The sequence below is a fragment of the Harpia harpyja genome, chromosome 10 (genome assembly GCF_026419915.1).
Source record: "Harpia harpyja isolate bHarHar1 chromosome 10, bHarHar1 primary haplotype, whole genome shotgun sequence".
NCBI classification, from domain to species: Eukaryota; Metazoa; Chordata; class Aves; order Accipitriformes; family Accipitridae; genus Harpia; species Harpia harpyja.
In genome coordinates this window covers 4,401,412-4,428,158 of record NC_068949.1, presented here as the reverse complement: position 1 = coordinate 4,428,158, position 26,747 = coordinate 4,401,412, and the positions used below count along the sequence as shown (strand labels likewise).

Sequence of the window (26,747 nt, the reverse complement as noted above, 5' to 3'; positions counted from 1 at the left end):
AGCGAACTATTAGACCCAAGCAGTAACACTCAACCTAGCGTCCATCGTTGTGTATATGAAACTACAACACTGTGCTTTTTGTGTAACCTTATCAAGTGAGTTTTATCTATCATTTTTTAGTGGCCATTCATTCTGGATCACAAGTCCTTCCTGCTCTTCATGGTACCTGTCCCTCCTCTTCATTATCCTGAACAACTTTGTATCATCAGTTTGTCACCACAGGGTCTCCCACATTTTTCAAATAATTTCTGAATGTATTGAGCAGCATCAGTAAAGTTATACTATCAATAAAATCTGCTTCGGCTGTCCAAATGCTTGAGTTCTACTTGAATTATTTCTTTTAGATTGTTGAAGCAACTGTCTCAACCCTTGGCAGAAGCTCTAGAACAGGGAATAAGTACACTGTGAATAAAAATTACTTGATGTCCTTAAACATAAGCCAGTCTATCTAAACTAGCACGTACGTGACTTATGTAAGTAGCTAAGACTCAGACTGTAGAAGCTTAGCATACCAGATGCTGAATTACCACATGGATGAGAAATTACTTTCCAATTCAGGATCACCAGAATAGTTGTGTTAACTTTAACATGATATAAACCAGACACCACTAGCAAACAGTACAAAATTTTAATTGTGAGTTAAACACACTGCTATAAATTACTTGATGAAAAAAATAATGGAACCAACAAAAAGGTCCTTTTTGTGTTTATTCCATCTCCACATAGTTCCACTGCAATAGTCCCTCCAGCACTCTGAATTTCTTCAGTAAAATAGCTATGTCTCCTTTGCAGGATATCAGAAGTTGATTTTAAAGTGAGAACATAGCCTAACTGTTCACTGTAATTTCCTGAAATAGGCGACTCATTTATAACAGTTTGGCTCCAAGTTTTCTAACGTGCAGATTTTGCCTCTGTGCAAAGTCTGTGTGTGTATGGAGTCCTCTCTGCACAGGACAAGATTCTCTGGCAAGCTACAATTCCATAGTAACCTACACCAGCGCAAAGTGGGAGCACGGTGCTGTTAAAACCTGCTGCTGTTTTAGCAGGTGATGCTGTGTAACAGACAGCAGAAGAAATGTCCTTGTTTGCCACAGAAGCGAGTCTGCCCTCCTTTCTCCTAATTCACCCCTACACACAGATTACACCACATTAAACTCTTTTCTTACTGGACAATGTTATATCCTTTTATTCTCAGCATGTCTAAGAGATATTAAAACAGAAATATGTTCCACTTGCCTAAATTCTCTCTTCTCGAGTACTAGCAGACTATGTCGAAAGAATCAGCACAGAACAGTTACTGTCAATCCCAATACTATGGAGTTACTTAGCTATTTTTACAGGAATATCACTGAAGTGTGATATCTGCAATTATCTGCAAACACCTTTTTTCAAGTTACTACTGGAAGCAGTATTGTACTGTTTACAAATGAGCAGACTGCAGTATACATAGGTTAAGTGATTCCTCTATAATCATGCAACCAATACTGCAGAAATGAGGACAAAATTCAAGTCTCAACTCCCAGTGCCCTCTTACCCTCCTTACTCCCTCAAATTTCCCTTTCTGTTATATTGCAGGCTATGGTAAACTGCACTTCGTATGATATAGATGACAATAAGAACCTACTCTCTCAGTTTGTTCAGGTAACCCATTTGTTTTAATTAAAGTAGTGATAATGGCAACTTAAATGCTTGCTCTTGTATAATACTTAACTCTACCTTAACATAGTTTTTTTGTTTCATGTCTATTAAAATATTTCAGTAGTTCTTCATACTAAACAATATTAAACCACTTTTATTTACTTTAGAAACCATGTAAAAGTTTCTAATAATTTTGAATCTCAAAGCATCACAGCACTTAACAAAGAACGGCTTTACTTTGGATAATGTTACAAACATTTTCATCCAAAATAATTCTCTCCAACTCCTCTAATTCTGTATTTAGCAGGTATGCCTCCTAGCAAACAGGAAAAATAGTGCCCGCACAGGTATAGTACCTGCTACACACACCGACTTAATGTATCACAACATTATGGCAAGAAAGTGATGCTCTAATACAACGTGGTCCAAAAAGGTGAACAAAACAAAACCCCCCACCAACCACCCTCTCCGTGTGCCGAAATTAATTTCCTTCCAGACTTCTCCTATGGAGAACATCATTTAATCATAAAGATGGTTTAATAAATGAAATAAAACCTTGAAGTACAGTAAGCTGTTCAAAGCAGAATGGAGCTGCACATTCCACTTAAACCTGTGGCCAGGGGACAGTCAGTCCAGCAAAAATTTACTTTAAAGCCCTTTTCAAATATATTTCAAAAAATCCTCACTCTATCATGTTCCAAATAGCATGACAGCTTCACTGTCCCCTAGCTAGCAGTGCTGCACCAGACCTCCTGACCATTTCACTGCCAAGCGGCAGAAACAGAAAATAAGCATCAGAGAGTCTGCTTACATGTGCTTGACTTCCTGATAAAGTGGACCTCTTGACAGCTGGGTTGATTAGTAATGATCATCCACTGCAGAGCAAAGTACCTTGCTCATTCGTCAGTTCATGTTCTTTAATAAATTACGCATCTCTTCTAATACTAACAATAACTTATACGTAGAAAGCCTAGAAAACTGGAGTAACTTCTCAGTTTTCTTGCTTTTTCAATTCCCAATTTCAATCACTTTCTCAACTCAAGCTAAACTAGCAAACTGAAAAAAATCATCTTCTCTGCATCTGTAAAAGAATCTATTGTTATTAAGCTCATTCAGCACTCAACAAATTGTAGTTTCTGGCATTTAGCTACAAATTCCTATCAGTTCAATGACCTATAAAATCTTGATTACAACAGTGGGTTATCTAAGCATTACTTTTAAAAAATTGATTAATTTCAGTGGCTAATATTAGGTTCAGGCCTGTACAGGACTGTATTTTCAAATTTAACTATATTTTAAAAGTATTTGTAATTGGGGTTTTTATCCATTTTTAATCCACCCCTATTTTTTTATTATTTATATATCCTACTAATAAACAACCAGCACTACAGAAAAGATAATAAAGATCTGTCTGGTTATAAATATAAAACCCCAAAAAGGCAGACTGTACAGAAGCGAAAGAGTTTGAGAAACTACTTGCAAAAGGTATAAAAGCCCCATAATACTATATTTTCAAACAAATCAGGGCCACCAGCAGGCTAACAGAATCTGAAAGGTCAACAGATCATCCCAGTGCTTCTTAAAAAAAAAAAAAAAAAAAAAAAAAAGGCGCTCAGAAAAGATAAGGTTCAAGATGCAAAACCCACTTCTGCTGTGTTCACAAACAAGTAGTTTGGGAAGATTCCTATGTCAGAAACCTTCACGGGGGACAGCCAAGGATTTTTTTCTGAAGTTAAATCCCTGACAAAAGTGGTTAGAGGACAATAGTGACAAAAAAACCCAAAACCAAACAACCATCCCCCCTACCAAACAATAGCAATTTGCCAAGTTCAGATGATGTCCACCAAAGAAACTCAAGGATGAAACAACTGAAGTATTAAATGTGATGTGCGTTGTCTTGATTTATAATACATTAGTACCAGAGGGCCTGAAGGTTACCAAGAGGATACCACTCTGTAAAAAGAACCTAGAAGAAATATGTTGATTTGGTGGTCACATTAGCCTGGTATCTGTGTGGGGCAAAGCAGTGATCACACAGAAAAGTGTGATGCACAGGGAGAAGTCAAACAAACTTTTCTGAAGTGAAGTCACAGCTCAGTCATACTGCAGGTCTTTCTAGATTTCCAGAAGCCCTTCAGTAAGGTCCCTTAGTAAAGGCTCTTAAAAAAACCCTCATGTGTCTTGGGACAAATCAAAAGACCACACATGAATAATTAGTGAAAAGACACAAAACAAAGGCTGGTATGTCCCCAGTGGGAGCTCTGTAGAACTGTGTTCAAGGCTGTGCTCTTCAGCATGTTTGTTAATGGTAAATAAAAGGATGACAACATTTGTTGATGACACTAAGCAATTCAGAGTAGTGAAGACAAGCACAATCTGCAAACAAATGAGGGAGTTGTCCATACTGCTGAATGGGCAGTAAAATGGCAGATAAAATTCACTGTAGATGTGCATATTTAATGCACATGGTGAAAACAATTCTATTTTTAGATAGAGATGGACTCTGACTTGGCCATTACCATGCAGGAATGAGAATCTGGCGTAATGATAGAAAGCGCTATGAAAATACCAAATCACTGCTCTGCAAGGGAGAAAAAGCAAAAACAACTGCTAGGAATTACTGGGAATAGAACACAAGGCTGAAAACATTATGCCAACATTTCAACTCCTAGCATAAGAGAAGAGGAAGGAAAAGGAGAAATAAAGATGTCAACATTTATGAAAGGCAACTGAACACAAAGACACTGCCTCCAGCTCAGGGAACCACAGAGCTATGAATTACTGGAAAAGCAAGTCTTCTGGGAGGCAACTGCCCTGCTGTTACACCTTTCTGCTATCAGTCAGTGCTGGAGACAGGATATCTGCAAGAAGGACCTCCACCCTGACCTGGCCGTTTTTATTGCTTATCTCTCGTCTTTATTCAGAGCTGGAGCCTTAACAATTACATTGCAACTCTGGGTAAAGACAACAGATAGCAATGATAGCTTAGTTGATCTAAACCAACAACCACTGAAACCAGGAGAAGGAACTCATAGGAAATGGGTTTAATCCAGGAAACATTAAGACCCGAAGCTGACCTCCTCTGAGGTCAGTGACATGTATCTTTGACTTCAGTGCAGCAGGATGATGCCTACAGTGAGTTACTCATGGACAACTAAAAAATTCATAAACTGTTTCACATAAACTGAGGTCATTGTAATTCACCATCAGACATACTGAGAGCAGAAAAAAACCCAAACCACACAACACACCTGTTACCACCTAAAGCACTGATAAAACAATGGGACGGATATGAGTCAAGTCACTTGTCACTGGCTGGTTATAGGGGATGCACAGTAACATGGAACTTTTTTATTATTAACTTACTATGAAGAAGTATGATGAACTTGGACAAAGCAAAAAAGTTAAAGAAATCCAAACAGAAAAGAAAGAAGAGTACATTTACCTCAGCATATGTAACAGAATGGTAAGTTATTTTCTAATCACATAGTTATCACCTACACAGATATCCACACATCTGAAATCACTGGCGCAACACTATTAATTCTATTTTGACATAAAAATGAGACGATACAATTTCTGATGCAAAAAAATCAGACATCAAGCAGTCTCCTTGCCACCGCATCTAGTGAAAACAATAGCGAACTCATCTTCACTGTGCAGTTTGCTTATGTGGGTGTCAGTCTAATGCTTACACATACAACTGTCATAAGGTTTCAAACTCTAGGTAGTATTTACTGAAAATATTTAGGTTCGGCTAATAGGAGCATTCTTGTCCACATCCAGAGGGACAAAGTATCACCCTGAAATATTATATGTCACAAATATACAGAGGAGACAGATGTTTATTTCTTCTCAAAAGAAGACTGAAAGAGAAAAGATTCTGCAAGTTTATGGTAACCTGAAATCTAAGGAAGAAACTATCAGCTCCTTTTGGGGAAAGGAGTCTGTCTCAGTAAATGTTTAACACACCAGGCACATGAAAAGAAATGGAGCCACTTAAGCGAAAACAATTTAGGAGGGAATCAGTATTACAAAATGCAGTCCCTAACAGAAGAATGTATGGATACAGGTATTTTAGAAAGCCTCCTTTAGTCTTAAAATGTTTCTAATGAACCAATAAGACAAAATAATCTAGTGGAAATAGGGAAAATTAATTGGGAAAAATAGTTCAACATGATCAACAGATACGTTCAATTTTTTCTTATCATATTTGCTCCAGCAGAGCTCCATCATGGTGCTCTCACCAGCAAGTCTCTCGGGAGCCCTAAGGGCAATAGCTTGTCCATCTGCAAAGCAGAAATGAGTCTATCCGAAACTACACTGTAAATGAGTAAGTGAAAGTCTCTGTGCAGCTGACAGAACCTTGTGACTGCAATTATCAGAGAGCACAGCAAACTTTTTCCATATGCTTTCAAACAAATTTCACAATTATGTTTCTTTGGTCATAGCCAAAACCCAAATATGCTCCATTATAAGGATTAATATTAGCATTGCCAATGAAAAGTTAATGCAACACATTAAGAATACCAACCCTGAAATGTGGATTTTATACAGGATGAAAGAGTTCTACAGAGGAGATTTCAGTGATTTCCTTCCCTCTCTTGTAATAAACAGTTACACAGTAACAGCAGACTTGGAAAAGCATTCATCCTCTTTAGGTCTGAACTTGCACACAAAAAAAGTCACTGCTGCATAAAACAAGATTGGAACTTAAGTTAAATGAACATTAAAGCTTACTCTCGCAAACACTTTACATAGCGAAATGTGAAAATTAACTAACTGGAGAGCAGGTCCCCATACCTTAAAACCGCCTTTTCTGTATGCATCCGAGTGCTTTCTGTCATATTGTACACACATGTTGGACACCTACAGCCATGCAGATATACAATAAAATCTATCATTTCTGTTTTACATAAAAGACAGTATGTTGATACTGGCAACAGAAAAATGAACGTGAAGAGTTAGTTTTAAATGCCCTCTTCCTTTCAACTGCTCACAACCGTTTCTAAGACAAGATTTTAAACTCCTGTCCTCTGTTAAAACTGAGTCTTTTATTTAGTTGAAACACTGAAAAAAATCATTCCATTCTTTTTGGGTCAGTTGTTTATTTAATTAGTTTTACCATTTTTTTTCTTGGATGCTGATTCATTATTAAATATTATCTGAAGCAACATGCACATATGGGATTCCTTTCTGAAAAACAGTTTATGTATTGAGTATGCAAAACACATTTTGACTGTCCCAAACACAAGCAGTAAATGTTTAGCATGCAATACCATTCACATACAATATGTAATGTCATGATTTTTGTCATGTAGTTACAAACGCTAGTCTACCAACTGTACAGTTATCTTCATTGTTTTTCAATTGAGTCCAAAATTCCTAAATACAGCAATAATTTTTTTTTTCTTTTAACAACCAAGTTCTTTTATTATTTTCCAAAACTCAGTTTACAAGATTTCTGTTCTACTTTTTACCTCCCTTGGTGGTTTCAGCAAAGATTAAGGACAATCAATTCTTTCCAAGCTCTCTCCTGGAGCTTGTGTCTGTTACCTCATTTCCTGGCTCCTATGAAGCAATGTGAGACAAGACTTTGGTGAAAACTATCACCATAACATTTACATTTCCAAATACTGACTTCAGTTCCTCAAAAATAGTAATGAACTCCATGGCATATGAGATTGAACTTCCTCATCCCATACACTCTCTTTTCTTCAGGTGTTCATACAACTGGGAAGGGTTTTAAGAAATGTTACTAGATAGTTTTCCAACTCTCCCAAGCAACTATCCCGTCTTTTCTCTCTTTCACACTTCCCAATAGCATATTTCAGCAGACAGTCCAACTTTTGGACACTGTCAGGGTCTTCTTACCCTTGATTGGGTCATCTCTGCTAGCTCTGTTAAGCACCTCTCTTTCACACTCATTCAAACCACAGCATAACATGTAGCACCACACCTTAAATAAAATAAAAAAAAATAAATTGTTTTCCTTAGCTTCATCATTCAGGCAGACTTGTAGATCAATTAAATGAAAAACCAGATCTTCGTTAAAGATCAGATTATATTTAAGCTCAAGGACTACACATAATTTTATATTTAAAAGCCACACAAAACAATTTTACTGCTGTAACATAAAAACTTACCCACTTGGCAATTGGACACCCCTGAGAGCTTTTTCCTTCCTTTCCTGTATAAACCACTACCTCTATTCTTACAGCGCTTCCTTTTGCTCCATACCTGCATTTAAAAAAGTTCATGAGTAAAACAAACTGCTGTAGACCACTTTAAAACAGGAAACATTTTCAATAAAACAAGAATAACATTTATTTTTACTGAGAAGAGAAGAAAAGCAAAAAGTTTGTAATGTCAAAAAAATACTTTTGAATTTAAAATCCTATTTGCGAGAGTGATTTTTGACATCTCTCTTCTGATAACAAGCTTCTGCTGCTAAGGAAACATTATCTGGGGAAAAAAAAAATGTTACCTGCACGTAAATCCTAGTGCATTTAGTCACTAAACATTTCTGTCCCGTTTGCCACAGCTTCTTCGTATGTAGGACACTAGAAAACCTAATTCTGCCAGCTGCTCACCTCTGTTATTCCTACTGACTTCAATGGCACCTAAGAGCACACTGCACTTGAAATTCAACCCTAAAGTTGCAAGAGCTCAGAAGAGGCACATGAGTTTGGAACTGAAATGCTAGTGCTCACCTCATGCACATCTGAACAGAAAAACACTTTACAAATGAGTACTGCAAAAAGTTTAGAAAAAAATAGCATCTGATTTCTCCCAGCTCCTCTTCTTTCCTGTTTAGACAGTTAAAAATACCATGGGCATTAAATGCTGAATGTTCCTCACCTGTTCTCCATTATTTCTCTCACAGCAGCAACACTTGGTCCTGTCCCGAGGTGTGTGTAATATGGGCCTTCATCTTTCTCTATAATTTGCTCTGTAAGCAAGTTGAAAAAACCAAGTTGGCACATACGAAATTTATTTACACCATTACAAGTAAGCTTAGAAATGGTTTAAAGAAACATCTTCCAAATTAAATTACAATACATAAAATCTGTCCCTGAAATGTAATGAATAAAGACTATGACAGATTTTTCTCCTCAGAGGCATCAAAATTATTTTATACTTGTTTCCTCCTATTAATCTGCTAGTATTTTTTCTTTATGTTATAAAATAATCTTAATATAGTAATATTTTGCACTCTTTACAAATCTTCATTACAGGAGCTGGCATGTATTGACTAAGTAAGCTTCCCCATATCCTTGTTGGGAAGAAAACATTATTAATTCATTTTAGACAAAGGAGAATTGAGGAAAAAAAAAATTAACTGATAGTCATCAACTACAGAACAAAAAACATAATCCAGGCCTCTTAACTAGCACTCTGTTGATCCAGAACATTAAAGCAAAGATGAAACAATCTGCCTGTGTACAATTTGTTGTTAAGTCTCTGACTTGTTTTTCCATCTGTGCGCTTTGATAGTCTGAAAACACAGCATGTCTAACACCATCAATCAAGCTGTATTTGCAAAATCCCCAATACTGAGTTCAGTCTGACATCTCATCCCGCAACACAAATTATTATGTATGTGGCCTCACCTGAACTCCACCTTACCTTTCCTTTCTGCGATAAGAGGCCTTTGACATGGACTCTTTGAGGCAAACTGACATCGGTCATCTGGACTAACAGTGACAGTAGCAAGACAGCCCACAACTATACCCTGCCACTTATCTAACAGCATTTAGGCAACAATGACAACATACTGGGAAATTTTTGCCCAGCCCATCTCAGGCAAAGACTAGTTCTAGACCATAAAATCAAAATCTGATATGCTGCAGATAAACTCACATAGAGCACAAGTCAGCAATGACAAAACAACAAATAGAAAAACTCCTTTTTCTCCTAGGTTTAAATTTAAGTAGAGAATTTAAACCTGCCAGTTGCAATACCAAAAATACTCAATTCTGCTGTGCTTTGCAGGCCCAAAGAACGCCAGGCAAAAGTTACAGAAAGGGAAAAGATTATTTCCTCCCATTTCCTAATGGTAAAACATTGATCCTTTTGCAACAGCTAAGTATCAAGTACACTTCCTCACGTTAAAGGAAGCAACATAAACACACCTCCATCTGAGAGGTACAGGCACAAGTTCGCAAAAAGACTTACCAACACAGTCACAAGTTGGCAATTCAGATTGTCCTTTTTTTGTAGGTGTATCTATTAAATTTTTTGTAGGGGTATCAAGAAACTTCATAGGTGATTCAAGGAAACTGCTGAGCGTGTTTTTTGCTGGAGAACACCCTGAGTCGCCTGTGCTCTGTGGGTGGTCAGTACCCAAACTGGTTGACGTCAGAACGGTCACTTCGCCTGCACACTCCATATTCCTGAGAGCTTCGACAGAACCTGGTACCTGGGCCCCACCACAGGGAACAGGCAGCACCTGTGACTTCGGATCTACTTGTTGTTCAACAGCACCCTGCTGAATATAGGTTTTGTCTTCACTACGCATTTCGTTAGCTCTCAGGTTAGACTGATTAAAAGTTTGAGGCAAAGGATGCGTCTGACTGACATTCGCTGTTTGCTGTACCTGAGAATTACATTGTTCTGTAAACATCTGTAGGTTTTCACTTGGTCTGTTCAATAAGGATGCTGTTTTCAACTGTGAAACAGCCAGAGGATTACGGGAGGACAGGTCGCTATACTGGTTACGTGCAACAACTTCATTTTTCAGTGGATCAATGCCTAGTAGGTCACCGGAGCCTGCAGTTTTGATTTGCTCATTCACCACTTCACAGCCAAATAACCTGTCTTTTTTTTTCTCTTGCGGTACCTCAGGTAAACATCTATGGAATTTTATCTGTGTTTGTGGGAGAAATAATCTAGTTTTTTCTTGTGATGCTAAAGTATTTTGATTCAGTGCTCTCTGTACTTTGGTTCTTGGAGATTTTTTTTCAGATGGAGCTATTCTGGAGTCCTGTGGCATGGTTTGACCAAGCTTGTGCAGTTTTGATGATATCCAAATGTCTTGTAACTCGCTATGCTGGCATGACAACAGCTCTAGCTGGTTTTGATTATTTTGTTGATAGCGTGCTTCTTGAGGCTTCTTTTTGTGTCTTGGTTTCCATGGTACAGCATTTCCTTTTTTATTTGTTGGCTGTTTTTGCTTTAACATTAAGGAACTATAATTATGCCTAAAAAATACAGATTCTTTTTTCTGCAACACATCTTGGTTATATTTTGGCTGCCTCTCGTGTGATATTAGATTAAGCAGTGATGCCTTTATGTCATTCTTCTGCTCTGGATTTGTCTGGTTTGATTCAATCAGTGCTGCAAGTTGGGTTAGTTGTGTAGCTACATCCTCTTCATCCTGGCTGTGAACTCCTCCTTCTTTAATCAAAGAACTAGCTTCCAAGTTCAAATCTTTACAGGTTGGCTTTTGTTCTAACTGGCCAAGAGTTTCCAAGTTGTTACTTGTTTGCTGGACATTACGTGAAGCACTGCAATACCGTGCAAGGGTGACTGGATCATGAGTATAATTCTTCTTGGTAGTATATCCTGAAAATGATTTTGCATTTGATGTAAAGTCAGATAAAATTTTGGTATCTCTTGAGGATAACTGTAATTTATACACCTCACCAGCCAGATTGGCAGGTTTATCATGCAATTCAGAAATTGAACTTTGGCCATTGTATAACACTGCCTTATTAGGGAGCTGCTTCTGTGAGTGACCGCAGTGAGCCAAGAGCTGTTGCTCATTCTGTAAGTAAGTGTCTTTGATTTCTTTTAATGCAGAAGATGTGAGGGAGGATGAGATATCCCTTTTATAACTATGGAGCAAGTTGGAAGTTGTTTCTTCTGTATGTTCAGTACTTTCAGTTTTAGCTGGTGAAGTTGTTTCTAAAGGGGCTTCGGATAACTGTGTTAAAGCTTCAATAGCTACAACCTGCTCTACAGTTAAATTTCTGTTTTTAATCAGGGACAAGAAAGTCGGCTGCAGTGAAGAATCCTCATGCTGTGTCTCTGTGTTAGGTACTTTAAAGCCATCCTTCCCTACGTGCACTTCCTCTTCAGGCAGTGGAGGACAACACAAGCTTTCTTGCAGATCTGAAATGGAACCCGCCTGCAAAACTGACTTACCAGCATCCTCAAAGATGCTGCAAGTGCAGTTTTCCTCTTTCATTAAAACATTTCCTTGTTCTTCTGGGTGAACACAGCCAACGCCAGTCGTCAGAGTGTTTACTATGTTATTCAGATTGGTACCCTTCATCCATTGCATATGGGAGTTGCTTGTCAAATCCGTCCTTTCCTCTATGGATACTTTTTTCAGTGAAGCAACTGCTTCCGGTGGTGAATAATGTAGGGGTTTTATGCCATTTTTGATGGTCTGTGCAAATGATTTTTTTGGCTCAGCTAACTGACTGGGAGAGACTGCTCTTTCACTGTCTTCAGCGTTTTTCAAGTGTTCATTGCCTGTCACAGTTCCATGGATATCTCCGTTGACATGGACACCAAAAGATGGCTTCTCGTTATGTGCCCACTTCTCTGCTTCTAAGCCTGTCATTCTTTCTTTCTCCTTAGACTGCACATTTTCAATGGGTACTGTTTGGTTTGTTTTCACCCTGTATTTTTCACCATGACCACATATACTGCATTCCATGAGTTCTGGTCTGCGGCCATTTACTGGTTTGTTTTCTAAATTTGCCTATAAAATAATAATAAAAAAATTTGTTGTAACAGCTGTTCAAAAACATTAAAAATAAGAAGCTTAAGATTTACAGCAATTAAACCCTACTTTGACAGATATGAGGAATATCCTAATGAAGCACAGGCACAGACAATGGAAAAAACCCAGGAAGTCATAAAAAAACCCTGACGCCTAAAGACCCTATCCATATTTATAGCTATTTTCCCCCACAGTTGTGAGGGGGGCAGAGGAAGAAAGTGTGTGCGTGGGGTGGTGGTGGGGGGAGACCAAAGAAATGAATGAACAGATAAGGGACATTAGCATTTAGGATCAGATCTAAGGATTCAATTTTTGATGAATTTGCATAAGGAGATGAAAGTCTCCCTTGAGTTCAAAGCAGGACTGAAATCTAAAGGCTTGTACCACAGAAAGTTTAGTAGTAATTTGGTATAATTACACCGATTTGGCTAGACCAATAAACTGATACAACACTTGGTTGGACACTCTAGCAATAATGGCTGGTTTTCAGGCTTAGTTTCAAGTCCTCACAAAATGACAAAACCTAAGCTGAAATGGATAGTAAGCCAATTAATATTAGCTCACCTGAAAGTTACCCTCTAAACCCTGTGTTTAGCTTCTGTATTTAGATGGTAACTTCCAGGTTTCTGAACAGTCTCTCATGTAAACTATCCTTAATAGCATTTTAGTAAATTCCAAATTCTAATATTTGGTTAAATATACTCTTCATCTTCGCTAATATTATACAATTCATGTGGTTGAAGCAATGTCAAAATCTAGAGTCAGAATACTGTGTCCTAGAAAGAATATGTATATGGGCCTTAAGGTACTATTATGGATATGAAGTAAGGAGTTATGCAATTTAAGTTAAAAAAAAAAAAATTAAGGCAGGAACTCAGGCAGAAACAGCAATAAAGGCAGGAATCCAATTTTTATTACGTTAGTAAAATTTATTCTATATCTATTAAAATTTCTTTTAAAAATAATTTTAAGTCACAATAGACAGTGCTGGTACTTAATAATATTGTAACATCTAAGAGTTATTTAAATAATCTGTAGCCCTAAGCCCTACTTAACAAGAAAACCAGTACTGCTTTTCAAATCAGATATAAGTATCACTACTGGTTAATTAACCATACGTTGGCACAGTACTACTTAGCAGTTCCCAGAAAATAGCAGCCAGTTTAATATAAAATATTAGGTTAAATCAGACATGCTTTTGTGGTCATACCAACTAAAGTGCATGGACTTCTCTGAGAAAATAACTCAGAAGAACAAATGCAAAATAGATTTATGATTAATCATAACCATCGAGAGATGGAATTGCCAGAAACCCCCCAGCAAAACAAGGTATACGGACCCAGCTCCATCTGAAGTCCAGTGTTCACCTCACAACTGATTCCCAACTGATAAAAAACAAAACTGGGAATCCATAGCATGCCCTAGATATTATGAGAGGCATCATAAATTCTCATGGAAATGCTATGTAAAAACACATCCAGCACCTAGGCAGCTAAGTCAAACCTATGGAAATTACATTAAGAAAGAAAGATACCTTATTTAATGCTTTTTCATTACACACAGATGCTGACTAATGGTCTGTGAGCCTTAACTCCTCTGGATCCTGGTGATTTTCAATCAATGATCCACAGACCCAGGGGATCACTGAGCAATTTCTAAGGGATCCACGAAAGCAGTTAAGCAGTTCTTGTTAGCAGGGGTAAATGCATGACACAGGCCTCTGCAACCATACCAGAAAATATTTTAAGAGTCCACCATGGAAAAGTAAAAACCCACAATTCTATACCTGTGCAAAAGCTGAATTTCAATTACCTTAATTTAACTTCAGAAAAAACTAAGATACGAAATTTCTGGGTTTTCCTTCAGCAAAAGTATATCTAAGATCTCTATCAGTCCAAAAGTTGTCCCAAGCATGTAAAATTGTTATAAAAAATGATTTAATTAGACAATTAGGAGGCTGAGGAGATAGAAGCAAATAGACTAAAATATTCCCCAGCATTTATACATTTTCAACATGACAACACATTTTTGTATTCCCTTCATTTTTAGAGGGTGGCACTCACTCCATTTAAAAAAAAAATAAATAAAAAAAAATCTAAGTCTGGTAAATTGAGAGCAATGAGAGCTGGTGGGGAGGATTCATCCATGATCAGCAGAGATGAGAAGATCTGACACAGAGTCCACTGACAGCACTCAAAGTGCAAAAATGTCATCACACTTCTCTCAAACATGTTGTTCCTCAATAAAATACTTTCATCTGACCAAAAAGCAGTGCTACGTTTGAAAATACTCAGGATATTCCCTAATATGCTAGTAATGCACAGGTGCAGTGCTGTGTCCCCGTAAGACCCCAGTGATCCCAGCAGTAAAGTGGGATTACTTTTAAAATAAAATTATTCCTCATACATCATAATTTCCACTAACATTACTGGAAGCTGCCCACATGCAATGAGGAAGAAAAAAGAACCAGATGAATCATATCATTGGCATGATTTGGTTCATATTTTGTTTTTCCACACAAAGAATAAATATTATCATAAAATCAGATATATTTTCTTTTAAATCAAAGTCTCTTCCTTTTGAGCACTACGTTGCTTTTTCTCCTCTGTTACTGAACTGCAATGAATCCTAAAAAATACCTTTTTCTTTCCTCTCTTTACCAGACTTTCCAGTGGCCTTTTCTGTTTAATATATGAAGTTATTGTTTCCCAGCATAAAAAGAAATGCAGACATACTAGCAGGGGCAGAGCTCATTTGATTCTTTTCCTCAATGTAAGTCTGGCAGACCAAAAGTAATAGCTCAGCAAAAACCTTTTGCAGCTGAACAACCTAGGAGCAATCTATCTTTAAGTCCTGAATCAGGAGTCAAAAAAAAAATGTAGGGAAAACTACAGACAAGGATACCACAATTCCAAGTAACAGTCTTAAAATTCATGGAAGTTAAGCACAGAAGTCTGATCTGATTGACTTCTAAATCTTTTACACAAGTGTAATGAAAAGCTGAAGAATAAACCGGATCAATAAAAGTAATTTCCTCTCTTCCTCATTAAGGAGAGCACCACTCTGTCTGGAGGCATGAAACACCAACAAATCTTGCTCAAGCTTAGATTCTGCAGTAGTTAGTGCTATAAGGCCCCAAACCATACAGCAGAGTCTGCTGTAGCCATTGCTGTATTACTTAAACTTCAACCAGACATTATCTCGTATATACACACACACACACACACACACATATATATAAACACACAGAAAATTCCCTCCATGAGCTAATGCTTCCAGCACACATAAAAAGCCAGTTAGAGTAAATCATTTCACCACTCTGAAAAGGGTCAGACTTCAATATTAAGTTTTCTTTTAACACAAGATGCCTCTGAGGTAATGCAAAGACTTCACCAATTCACAATCAAAATACAATGCTAAAGCTACCCTACAGACATTTCTACATCTTCTGTACAACAGAGAGCAGGCCATAGGTTTACATCTCTTGCTTCAAACCTCTATAGGTGGTAACAACACATACTGTACTAAAGGACACAACCAGAAACAATTACTCCCATAAACCAGAAATAACAGATGATGCCCAGATCAACTACTGATAAAATGGCTCTACGAGCAAGTTGTGACAAATTACAAGATAACCTATGCCAAGTCCCCCTAACTAGTCCTCCCTATAGGATTCTGCCCAGGTCCCCACAACAATACAGTACTCAACATATCAAAAAATGATTGCACCTCCTAGCTTGTGCCAATAACCAGGATGACCAGAAAGGCAGTTCTTCCAAGGTCACAACATTCACCAACATAAAAGGACAAGTGGGTGAGAAGCGCTTGCACTTTGCATATCTTCCATTGCAGTGCAATGGGTAAGTTTGGATCCTGCTGCAGTGTCTGCAGCCACGTAGCCAGCCCCACATGCCCTTCCACGTTGGCACAGAGCTGGCAGCTCCTCAGAGCTCAAATACCACAACAGAAGTTTTCTTTCAGAAAAACTGTTTGGAAAAAACCCCAAACATACTTCATCTAACATTCGAACAGGGTGTTTTCTTCATGGTCCAACTGTCAGATGTCACTGCTTCACCAAGAGATAAGAAAGCACCAGCCAGCTGACCAGCAGCAATTTACTCCTATGCAATTTATTCCTACCTTGCAGCGTCTGCTCCCCAGGACATGCAGAAACTCAATGGAATCCAGGACTTGCACTGTACGGGACCAACATACAGGGATAAGGAGATAAGATCTGGACAGGACACGGGATGGGGAGACAGAGAGCACAGGTGTGGAGAAAGAGTTGCTTATGCTGAGTGCAATGCAGAAAGCCATGCACTGATTAGAACAGAGACGAATGTAAGGCGGGATGCTGTGGAAAGTATAGGCCACCTTCTAAGTACAGCCAAGATTTTTTGCATTTCAAAATAAACACAGATACAATAATACATTTAAGGATAAACTTCTATTTAAGACCATGCTACTTCATGTGTCACTACCGTAACACAGACAACAGCAACATGCTGTAAGTTGCTGCCCAAGGCTGCAGCCTGAGCAGGTTTCCGAGCAGGCTACCAGGAGAGAGAGGAGAACAGCTGAGTAGGGGCCAAGCTGCAAGCTGAGACATATTCCCGCAAACCTCACCAGAGGCATAAAGCAATTACCACCACACTTGTGTAACAACCATGGATGTGAAACAGTCTCTTAGTATAACGCAGTTATACAGCGGCTCAGGTAAGGCACAATTTCTATAGGTCTTCATGCAGAGAAACAGACTGGGGCCCTTTAATAATGTAACACAGCCTGCATATACAAGATGTTTTGTTCCTCAAGAGAACAACGTTCACAGACGGCACTGAGGGACAGGACAGGTAATAATTCTGCATTTTAGAAGCTACTGCGATCAAAGCAAATAACCTCTACTCTTGGCAAAATGACATAGACAAGTTTTAGCAGAGAGGCTGGTTTGTACAGAAACTCAGGGGAACAAGAAGTTCTGCAAATCTGGAGAAAGTGACCTGACCTAGGATGTGCAGCAGAGATCGCTTAGGATTCCCGGGCTTTCCTGGAGGGATCCCTCTCACTCCCAACTCCCCTGCCCCTGAGTATCAAATCCACCCAAAGCCACCAACTTCAGTATCACAGGAGGTACCACTTCACACTGAATCTTACAACAGCTGGGAAGTCTGCTCTAGTTGATGGTGGGGTTTTTTTTCATATCCGTAGCAACAGCAAAGAACATTTTCCAAGCTACAGCTTAGCTCTCTCCTCAGTTTCATCTCCATTTTATCTACATTTATATCCTCTTTGCTATGTTCTTCAAACACTAGGCAGCTTTCCCACCAGAAAAGTTCCTTATCTTGTCTTTTCATGAGGAATTAGAACATTATGACCTTGAAGTCTTTACACCTTTGCTCTCTTCATTTTCTCTCCTACACTATTACCACAGTCCTGCCCACCGTGTGTAACCACTTCAGTGAGACCACTTACAAAGATCTCCAGTATCAGACCCTAAGGATGTACTTACTAACAAAATGAAAAACTACAGGATACTAATTCTAGCTCTAAAGGCTTCAAATGGTGACCCCCAGAGAAGCTTATTTATTGGATTACTACTTGGAAATAGCCTCTCTCAGCCACGAATTTAAATTGTTGTTTCCATCAACCCTGAGCTCTAGGTTGTGAAAGCTACAAACAGGAGCAAGAAAAAATACAGAGTGAAGGACAGCCCATTCTCCTACACAGGCACCCAAGAAGTAGGTGTGTTAAGAAAGAAAAAAAACCCAACCATTACAGTACTTTCTCTGCCACAGAAGCAAACAAAAACAAGCATCTTGTTTGGTGGCTTTTGTTTGGTTTGGTTTTGGGGTTTGGTTTGGTTTGTTTTTTACTGGCATTTTGAATGACTCAATCATTTGTCTTCAACATTGAAACTGAGCACTCAAAGAGACACTGGCAGCTCTGGAAAATATAGCACTCAATTAAGCCACAAAAGAAAAATGATACAATCAGCAGCAATATGTATTCCCTAACACAACCTTCCCCTAATGTGCTTTAACTGAAAAGCAGAGATGAAAGAAATCCAGTCTTTGAATTTATCCATCCTAGCTAATGTCTCTTGTGGTCTACTCATTTATGAAACCATCACCACAGCGTTAAGAAAGTACTGCCTGGCCCTTAACTGTAAGTGGAGAATCATCACAGTGTAACAGGGTCTTCAGGGAACACATCACAGCTATGTATAACATTTTTAGCAATGATCTGAAAGAACAGTGAAATTAATACTGGTAGAAGAATAACAAATAATTAAAAGATCAGACATGATGCTTCCTAAATTAACTGGCAAGCCAGCTGCAAGCACATTTCAATACAGCTAAAGGTGAAGTTGTGTATCTAGCAGCAAAGACATGGGACTATATTTACAAAATGCAGGTTTTATCTTAGAAAGCAATGCCTTTAAGGAGAACATTAACATGGTCAATAATCAACTGTGCAGTAACTATAGAAACTCCTATTGCAACTTTATGGCCGAAAGGGTTAGTGAGATTCTTGGGTGCATAAATAACAATATAATTAAGAAAAGACGGGTTACTTTCTATCCTGTACTTGGCACTTTTGCACCTGCTAGTGGAATAAAGCGTCCAGTTCTGGCATACCCAATTCAAGCCCATTGATATGCTGGAGAGGGCTTGGAAGACCACGAGAATGACAAAGGATTGAAACATCTTGAAGTGAAAGCCTCAAGTTCACTCTCTACAATTTACCAAAGAAAAAGAAAACTGAAAAGCCACAAACTGCAGCTAAGTCTACGTGGAAAAGAAAGCTGACAACAGAAGGCTCCTTGTTCTAGCAGACAAAAGTATAAGAAGACTCAATGACTTTAAGGCCAGAGAAGTCTGGCCTTGAACTAGGGTGCACATTTTTGCAGAGGGCCAGAGAAAGAGTAAAGAATCTTTTAAGCATCTTGTTAGGTGTTTTGATGCACTTTTCATCCTTGGGAATTTTCAAATTCAAGTTGAGCTATTTTTAAAACATGATGCTTAATCCAAATAAATTGATACGGTCTCACAACCTCTCAGCACAAGTGATCACAATGGTCTTGCCTGGGTTTACCATATGTGAACCAAACTGATACAAGTTAATAATTTTCCTTCAGTTTCAGTTCAGTTAAGATCTGAACTGCTAAGGTAACAGCATTAACATTCCAGTTCCTATGATCTAACCAGGAAGATACTCAGCCCCTTAATCTAGGGCCCAGTTCAAGTGCCTAACCAGCTGTTGTACAACCAATTATATTCTTTACAAGTTGCTACACGCCAGTAGCTGCTCTCAGACCAGATCTCCTAAGGCCATACAAAACTGTAAGTTAACAATGCTAACCAGCCCTCACACACCTATATCCTGTTTTCCCCTCACACTGAAACATCAGCACTGGTCCCAAATACACACTGCAACAAGTCACACACAAGTCTTCTCCAAATTTAAACATTTATATTATGGGTATATTCTAACCTGGTTTTAAAGCTGATGAGAGGCCACAAGACTAAACGGAAGAACTAATACTCTTGAATGATAGAAAAGTCATAACAGGTATGTCAGAGGAACAACTAAAGGTAATTCAGGTAAAAGAAAGAAAAATAGTCATGTTGATCACTTAAGCGACCAAGCTACAAGGCTGCAGCACTATTTAGGATTTTGCATCTATGTTTTGCTTATTCTCATGAGGAAAAAAGCCTAACAAATGGCAAATGATGTTTCTCTTCTGTCTCGATCAGAGCTAGCACACCTATGGTTTTAAATAAAGCTCAAAATGGAATTTACACTGTATGTAACTTCCACTCTTTACAGGAGTACCAACTTTCACTCACATACTGGAGTAACAGCAATGTTGTTCTGGAGCAGCACTGCAACAGTGGTGGTTGCGTTGCAGAATTCAGACAGTGACCATCTGTCACAAAAGTAAATGCTTTACATTTTTAAATACACAGAAATTTTTCCTCTTATTCACAAGTTCAGCAAAACCTTTATTTTAGGAAAATTAAACATAGATCAAAATTTTACTATAGAGCATCAATTAGATTATAATACAATACAGATGATGCCAACAAAACACCGACTGAGAAAGGAATTCAGAGTCAAGTGTCAAGACATGAACCACTCAATTTTAAGTCAGCCTTGAAAAATCCTAATATTCTAAAGGGACAACAAGGACAGCCAAATATATTCGACATACTGATTTTACATAAATTAATGAAAAGTGATTATTATTAGTACCTTATACGTAATTTCTGTTTTCTTTTTTCTTGATAGTGGTTACGTTTCATGTATTTGACATTTTAAAAGAAAACACCTTTATAAGAATGCATGGATTCTTCTTACCTCCCAAACAAAATCCTATAATTAGGAATTTATTTTAGCAGGAATTAAATCTTTTGTTCAGAAAGAAAAAAAAAAATCACAGAAGTGAAAATCTGCTGCCACTCAAGTTAAGTTTGGGGCTTCTCACTGGTTTTCTCCCACATCAGTTAATAAATGCAATAAACAAACTTGCTTAGCAACACAGTATCAGATTCTAAACAAGTAGTGTCCATTTTCAAAGGATTTTCTCGATATTACTGTCTATAAATGTACGGACAAACGGCAAACTGACAATAAATTTCTGGAATTTGCAAAGCCATCTCAATTATTTCAATGCCTACATTACATACAGCAAGTGCAAGTATTCAACAAAGCTCATAATTCAGTAGTGAATACAAATAACATCAACTAAACAACATATCTGGAATAGGAAACCAGTGTTTATTTTGTAATGCTGTAACTTCATTAAGAGTACCTAAACAATGTATCAATATACCTGTCCAACTGACCTTCATCTACACACATACATTTTCCTTCCTTTCCACAAATTATGTTACTTTTACTGATTGTTCCATGACATTTTTGATCACAAACACATTTTCTACCTTTTTAAGAAGCTCCACTTCTAAATCCACTAAAGTGGAAGACCCGGCACTGCACTAAAACACAGAGTGACAGTCAAGATCTACAAATAAATAGTGATTCAAAACGTGCAAAACCCCTCCAAAACCACTGTAATCACCAGGTTCAGCCCAGCCTTACTCAACACTTCCCAGCCTCATTGTGCCTCTGCCTCCACCATTCCCTGAAAAGAGGAGGAGTGGCATTGTCCTCACAACTGCTCCACCACAGCAACAAATGATTTAAAACAGAAAACCCTACACCTCCCTGTCCTCTCAAAGGACAGTGTCCCTTTCTTCCCTCAACATTTGGGGGAGTTGGGTTGTGGGGGCAAAGAGTAGCATGATGGTGCTGCTGAGCAAGCAGCGCAGGGGTCCTGAGGAGGTGGTGAATGGGAGAGGGAGCAGCACTGAAGTAAGGGAGCTCTACAGGAGTAGGGGGGCAAGGGAAGGAGAGCTTCTCTGCGTCCTGTCCAGCTCACTCTGCACCACAGGAAGAAGTCCAGAAGGAACAGGCTTCAACTCCCCCAGAAACTGGCTGGAAAAATTAAGGATTAGAAAATTACTAGGGTAAGATTAATAATTTACGGACAATTTACAAAGGCCTTCTTTGTTAGGACTCCATTCAAAAAATGTTTACATACATGAGTAATCTTAGCAGTACTGTACAAACAAAATATGGAAGTGCTTCATATGTTCACGAGTGCATTCATGTGGAAGTGCTGGAAAGGCTGCACGTGGAAGTGTGCTACCAAATTACAACCATAATCGTGCCTGCTGACATCAAGTGAGGTGTATGAGCCTACCAAGAGCAAAAAAAAATTTAATCCCATTTAGACAGACACACATCCAGCTTGAAAAAGGTCAAAATTAGAAGAACATTCCTTTCAAAAAATGATACCTAGATTTTTTTAAACTAAGGTAACAGCTAAGGTACTTATTTATCTCATTTCTAAAAATAAAAGTTAACTAATTAGTGTAGGCCACTCACATACCAAAAGTAAGCTCCCCCTATCATAAAAAGGGAGCAAAAAGGCACGTAAGAAATAGGCAGACACTTTCAGTACTCAAAGCCATTTTAATGCGTATTTGCTGAAGGAATACATTCCAATGTGATAATGTCCCTTCAAGAAACACAAAGAATAAGATAAGTATTTTCTGGACGACATCCTTTCCAACTTGTATTACACCATTCTGTCTTCTTCCTCTGTAAAATTCCACTGCAGTGCAATTCCATCCACTGACTTGTTCATATCTTCAAATTTTAAAGGGGAAAAAAAGTAATAAATTTTAATTTCTTCCAGCTAAATATTCTGGTAGATATTTTGCACTAAAACATACACCATAATTTAGAATAAATGTTCAAAGTCCGTTCAATCCATGCTCACTCAAAGCATTATCATGAACATTAGCAGTTACTTTCCTTAACTCTTAACACATATATGACCTTGACAAAAAAGTGTTTTTTTAATTTCTTTAAGCAGCATAACTAAAACTGCATCGTAAAAAGGGCCACAGCAGGTCTGCCAAACCAACTTTATATTTTAAAGTTGTTTTTGATAAGACAGACTATGCTTTGTATGTGTGGAACAGAAAAATTAAGAGAGTGCTCAAGCATATATCTGTAGCTTTGATGGAAATGAAACTTTTACTGGTTCCTAATATGATGTTTATAAACCAAAAGTTCTAGATACTGAGTCATCTCTGGCTTTTAGCTTGGCTTAAACGGAACAGATTCTACAGAGTTTAGCAGGCATCGTTCGCACTTTCCCGGTGCACACGATTACCATTATAGTGTTTATGCATAAACATGCAAACAGAATCAGTCAGAGAACAAAAAACGTGCATGCAGTTATAATACTCACTTAGCACTGCATCTATTATTCTGGATCTCTCTCACTGTCTCTTCCCTTTTTTTTCCCCCCCTTTTTTTTTCTTCTTTTTTTTTTTTTTTTTTTTTTATATCTCCATCAATGCAGCAAACATCTGCAGCCATCCAAATGGTAGCCTTGGCTCCACAGAAGCTAGTAGAAAGATGACCGACTGTACTTCTTCAATCAGCTGTATCTTGATCTCTGTGAGGTTTCCTTACTGGTGCCACTGCTGTCTATACTTGGTAAGTGTAGATTCCGCCGACAATGGGATGCCATGTTCAACTGTCCCATTCTTCTGAGCTCTGTGTTAATAAACTTGCACGTGGCTGCAAACATTTCCCCACTGTTAAGGAGAGGTGCACTGCACTGCCCAAATTGAGTGAGAACACTGCTAAGTAGCTAAAAGGAAAATGATAGTAAGTGAAGCAAGGTGTATAACAGGCCTTCTGAAATGCAGGCAAATGAATTTTTAAGTATGAATCCCTTCTATATAGACTTTGCATTATCAGGAATAAAATCAAAGAAGTGCCTGCTTAACTGGGGAAAACACACATTATAAACGGTAAGAAAAACCATGAGTATATTCCTTCCTTAGTATCCATTACTATGAACTCACAAAGACTCTTTCTTCAATGAGCATTTGCTTGCTAGAAGTAATGGATATTTCAGATGTTCTTTCAAAATAAACATGGAGAACCTAATACAGTATTTATGGCACAGAAGAATTTCCTCAATGACTCCTCCAATAACCAGAAAGAAGCATTAAAACACAAGTGCGGAAAATAACAAATAATAAATGAAAAGTACAGTATAATAGTATGCATCACTTTTAGTCTTAATGTTTATATCTGTCCAACCTGTTTTCAACAGGAAAAGCACTGCTTATTTTCACCCAGCAGAGAAGAATTTGTAAATATGTTGGTCCTAAGAAGCACAATTAGAAAGAGCACTAGCCCTCCAATTAAATAAATGTGCATCTACAAAAACTTGGGAGTATTAGAAAAATACTAACTCCATGTATTACTGGAAGAAAGTCCTACAGATCCTCCTTAAAGAAAGTTTACAATACTATTTGAAGCAAAATACAAAGAAAAAAAAAAAAGAAATATGCTGTCAAAATTTTGAAAGTGTCACTGGTCAGATGCCCTCTATCACTACCGATCATTAGATCAAACATTGAAGCTATAATTCAACAGATATGACAATACCACTTTACATGGCAGTCCCACCAATAACAGAGGCCAGGTTGGAAAGTCATATACTGGAACGCTGTATTTCTAAAAATGCCCTTGTAAAGAACTCTGCAAATTATGTAGCTTTTTCTAAGTTTACTGCAGCTGACAGAGAGCTGCAACGTAACTTAAGATGACCAACCTCCCTCCTCCCCTCCAAAAACAAAGGAAAACACCACCAACCCCAACCTAGACATTTCACGAGATGCCTTCAGGGGTACCGTGCCTTACTTGGTGGATGCAAGTGAACAAACTCTTACGAAATACACTTCAGCACCACAAAACAAAGACAAATACCAGAAAACACAAAGAACAGTACCTAAAACCAAAGAGGAAACACTGCCGAATCAATTCAGCAAAGGAAAAGTCAGACCAGAAATAAACACAAGTCCAATGACTAATATACAATACTACGCGCACACACAAAAACAAGACAAGACTTTCCATTTAAGAGCCAAGGAAAAAAAAAAACTCTTCAGAAGGCTTTTTGGAAAGGAGAGGAATGACAGCATCATATTACATAGCAACCTGCACTGCCATCAAATCAGAAAGAGTGGCAAAATGAACTCAAAGAGAAAAATCTGAAGACCCACTATGAACCCATACTGTAGACAGACGCCTAATAACAACATATCTGCCTATCACCAAAAAGATTTTTCACACTTTGACAGAACAGGTGTCGTACCAATTACACGTTACAAAGCTGAACGCCTCATTTACAAACAGTCCTTATTTTGCACACTACTATCAACCGCGCAAAACATAGAATGAACAAATGCTAAAGTTTTAACTACACCTATGCGCTGTATTACAAGAGCGTTGGTAATTAAAATGAATAATTAAAAGCATATGCATGACAATGAAAAATGCTAATTTTTTAATAGACTGATATATTTAACGCAAGAAAAAAAGCACTTGCTAGTGTCATACAATCACAATTACTGTTAGCATACAAGGAGGTGGTTTGCACAACTACTCCCACATGAAAAGACAGACATCCTTGAGGATGGACATGCTTGCAAGTCAAATAAGGTTATTTGCTCCTTACTTAATCTTAACTTGTAACTTTGCTTTGTCTTATAAAATTGTAACTCCTTTAAGCAAGTTTCTGTAATGTGTAACAGTGATGACAAAACTGGTAAGAAATTGGGATGTTTTCAAATAAAATTACACCACAGACATTCAGCATTTATCAAATCCACTATGTCCAATAACTTCTGAAAGTTTAATGTACTGAAACAATACTAAACTATCTTACATTACATTTAGTTGGCATAAGACAATAGTTCTACAAAGTAAGTCTAACAACATTTTTTTTCCTTCGCTTCCTCTTACACCTACCATTCATCTTACTTGCACCATCCATCCTCCAACATGTTAGTTTGCAACAACAGAATTAATGATTTCTATCCAAAATATTCTAAAGACCAAAAGATGCAATATCGATGTGCTACCTGCTACTTTTTTAAAAAAACATCAGCCATGAGTGTAACAAGCCAGAAGCCTGTATTTTGTTATAAAGACTAAAACATTTCCATTTGAAACACCAATCTTTTGTTATCATGAAAGATAGCCATCTTAAAAACCTTGAAGAAACGTGTTACCACGTGAAGCTGAAGGCTGTTCTAAGTTTACAGAATTTTCAGTTTCACTTGAGGTGTACTAAAGTTTAAAGAAAAAAGGAAATCAAAACTACAGTAACATAAGCATAAACTTCCACTTTTGTCAATTTGGTTTGCATTATAACACGGGCTTCTCACATTAAATTTCAGAAGCCATAAAATTGGTATACTAAAATCCCCACCAACATTCAACTGCTACCTTTGGAAGTATGAAACTAGGAATAGAGAAAATTGAAGTGAATCTTCAATGCAATGGAAAGCAAACTTTTGGTCTGCAGACATGTGCAGAAAGATTCAAATATGTATACAACATGCTGGAGAGAAAGAGGGGAAAAAAGAACATGTTCTGCGCTTTTAAAATTAGCTAATCTCCTGAATAGCTGGAAAGCGCCGCTTCCCAGAAGTTAACCCTTTGGCTTCCTAATGTATATGACAAGAAAATGCTGCTTAAAACGGGAGGGGATAAATATTAAAGCAATCATCGGTTACCTTTAAAACTCTTTGCTTCCTCCTCTGAGGTCTTTTGTTTTCAGTTAGAACCTAAAAAAACATCAAATTGCAGAATAAGTTGTGGTCACAAAGGCAGACACCTCCGATTTTATTATCAAACTGCAAGATTTCTTAAATACCCGGAATGCTTTACATGCGGCACTTTAGAGGGCTGTACGGAGGCTCTACGCGGC

General features: G+C 37.9%; 1 protein-coding gene across 3 annotated transcripts in view; it reads right to left on the bottom strand.

The window, feature by feature from the left end:
* TET1 (tet methylcytosine dioxygenase 1) overlaps positions 1-26,747 on the bottom strand; it is a 70,729-nt gene that overhangs the window by 26,012 nt on the left and 17,970 nt on the right. For all 3 annotated transcript variants that reach the window (XM_052799475.1, XM_052799476.1, XM_052799477.1), the window contains exons 3-6: positions 26,554-26,604; positions 9,817-12,352; positions 8,500-8,590; positions 7,785-7,878 (exon numbers count right to left, since the gene is read on the bottom strand). In XM_052799475.1, the coding sequence (XP_052655435.1) occupies positions 7,785-7,878; positions 8,500-8,590; positions 9,817-12,352; positions 26,554-26,604 (2,772 nt within the window). The remainder of the gene's footprint in view (positions 1-7,784; positions 7,879-8,499; positions 8,591-9,816; positions 12,353-26,553; positions 26,605-26,747) is intronic.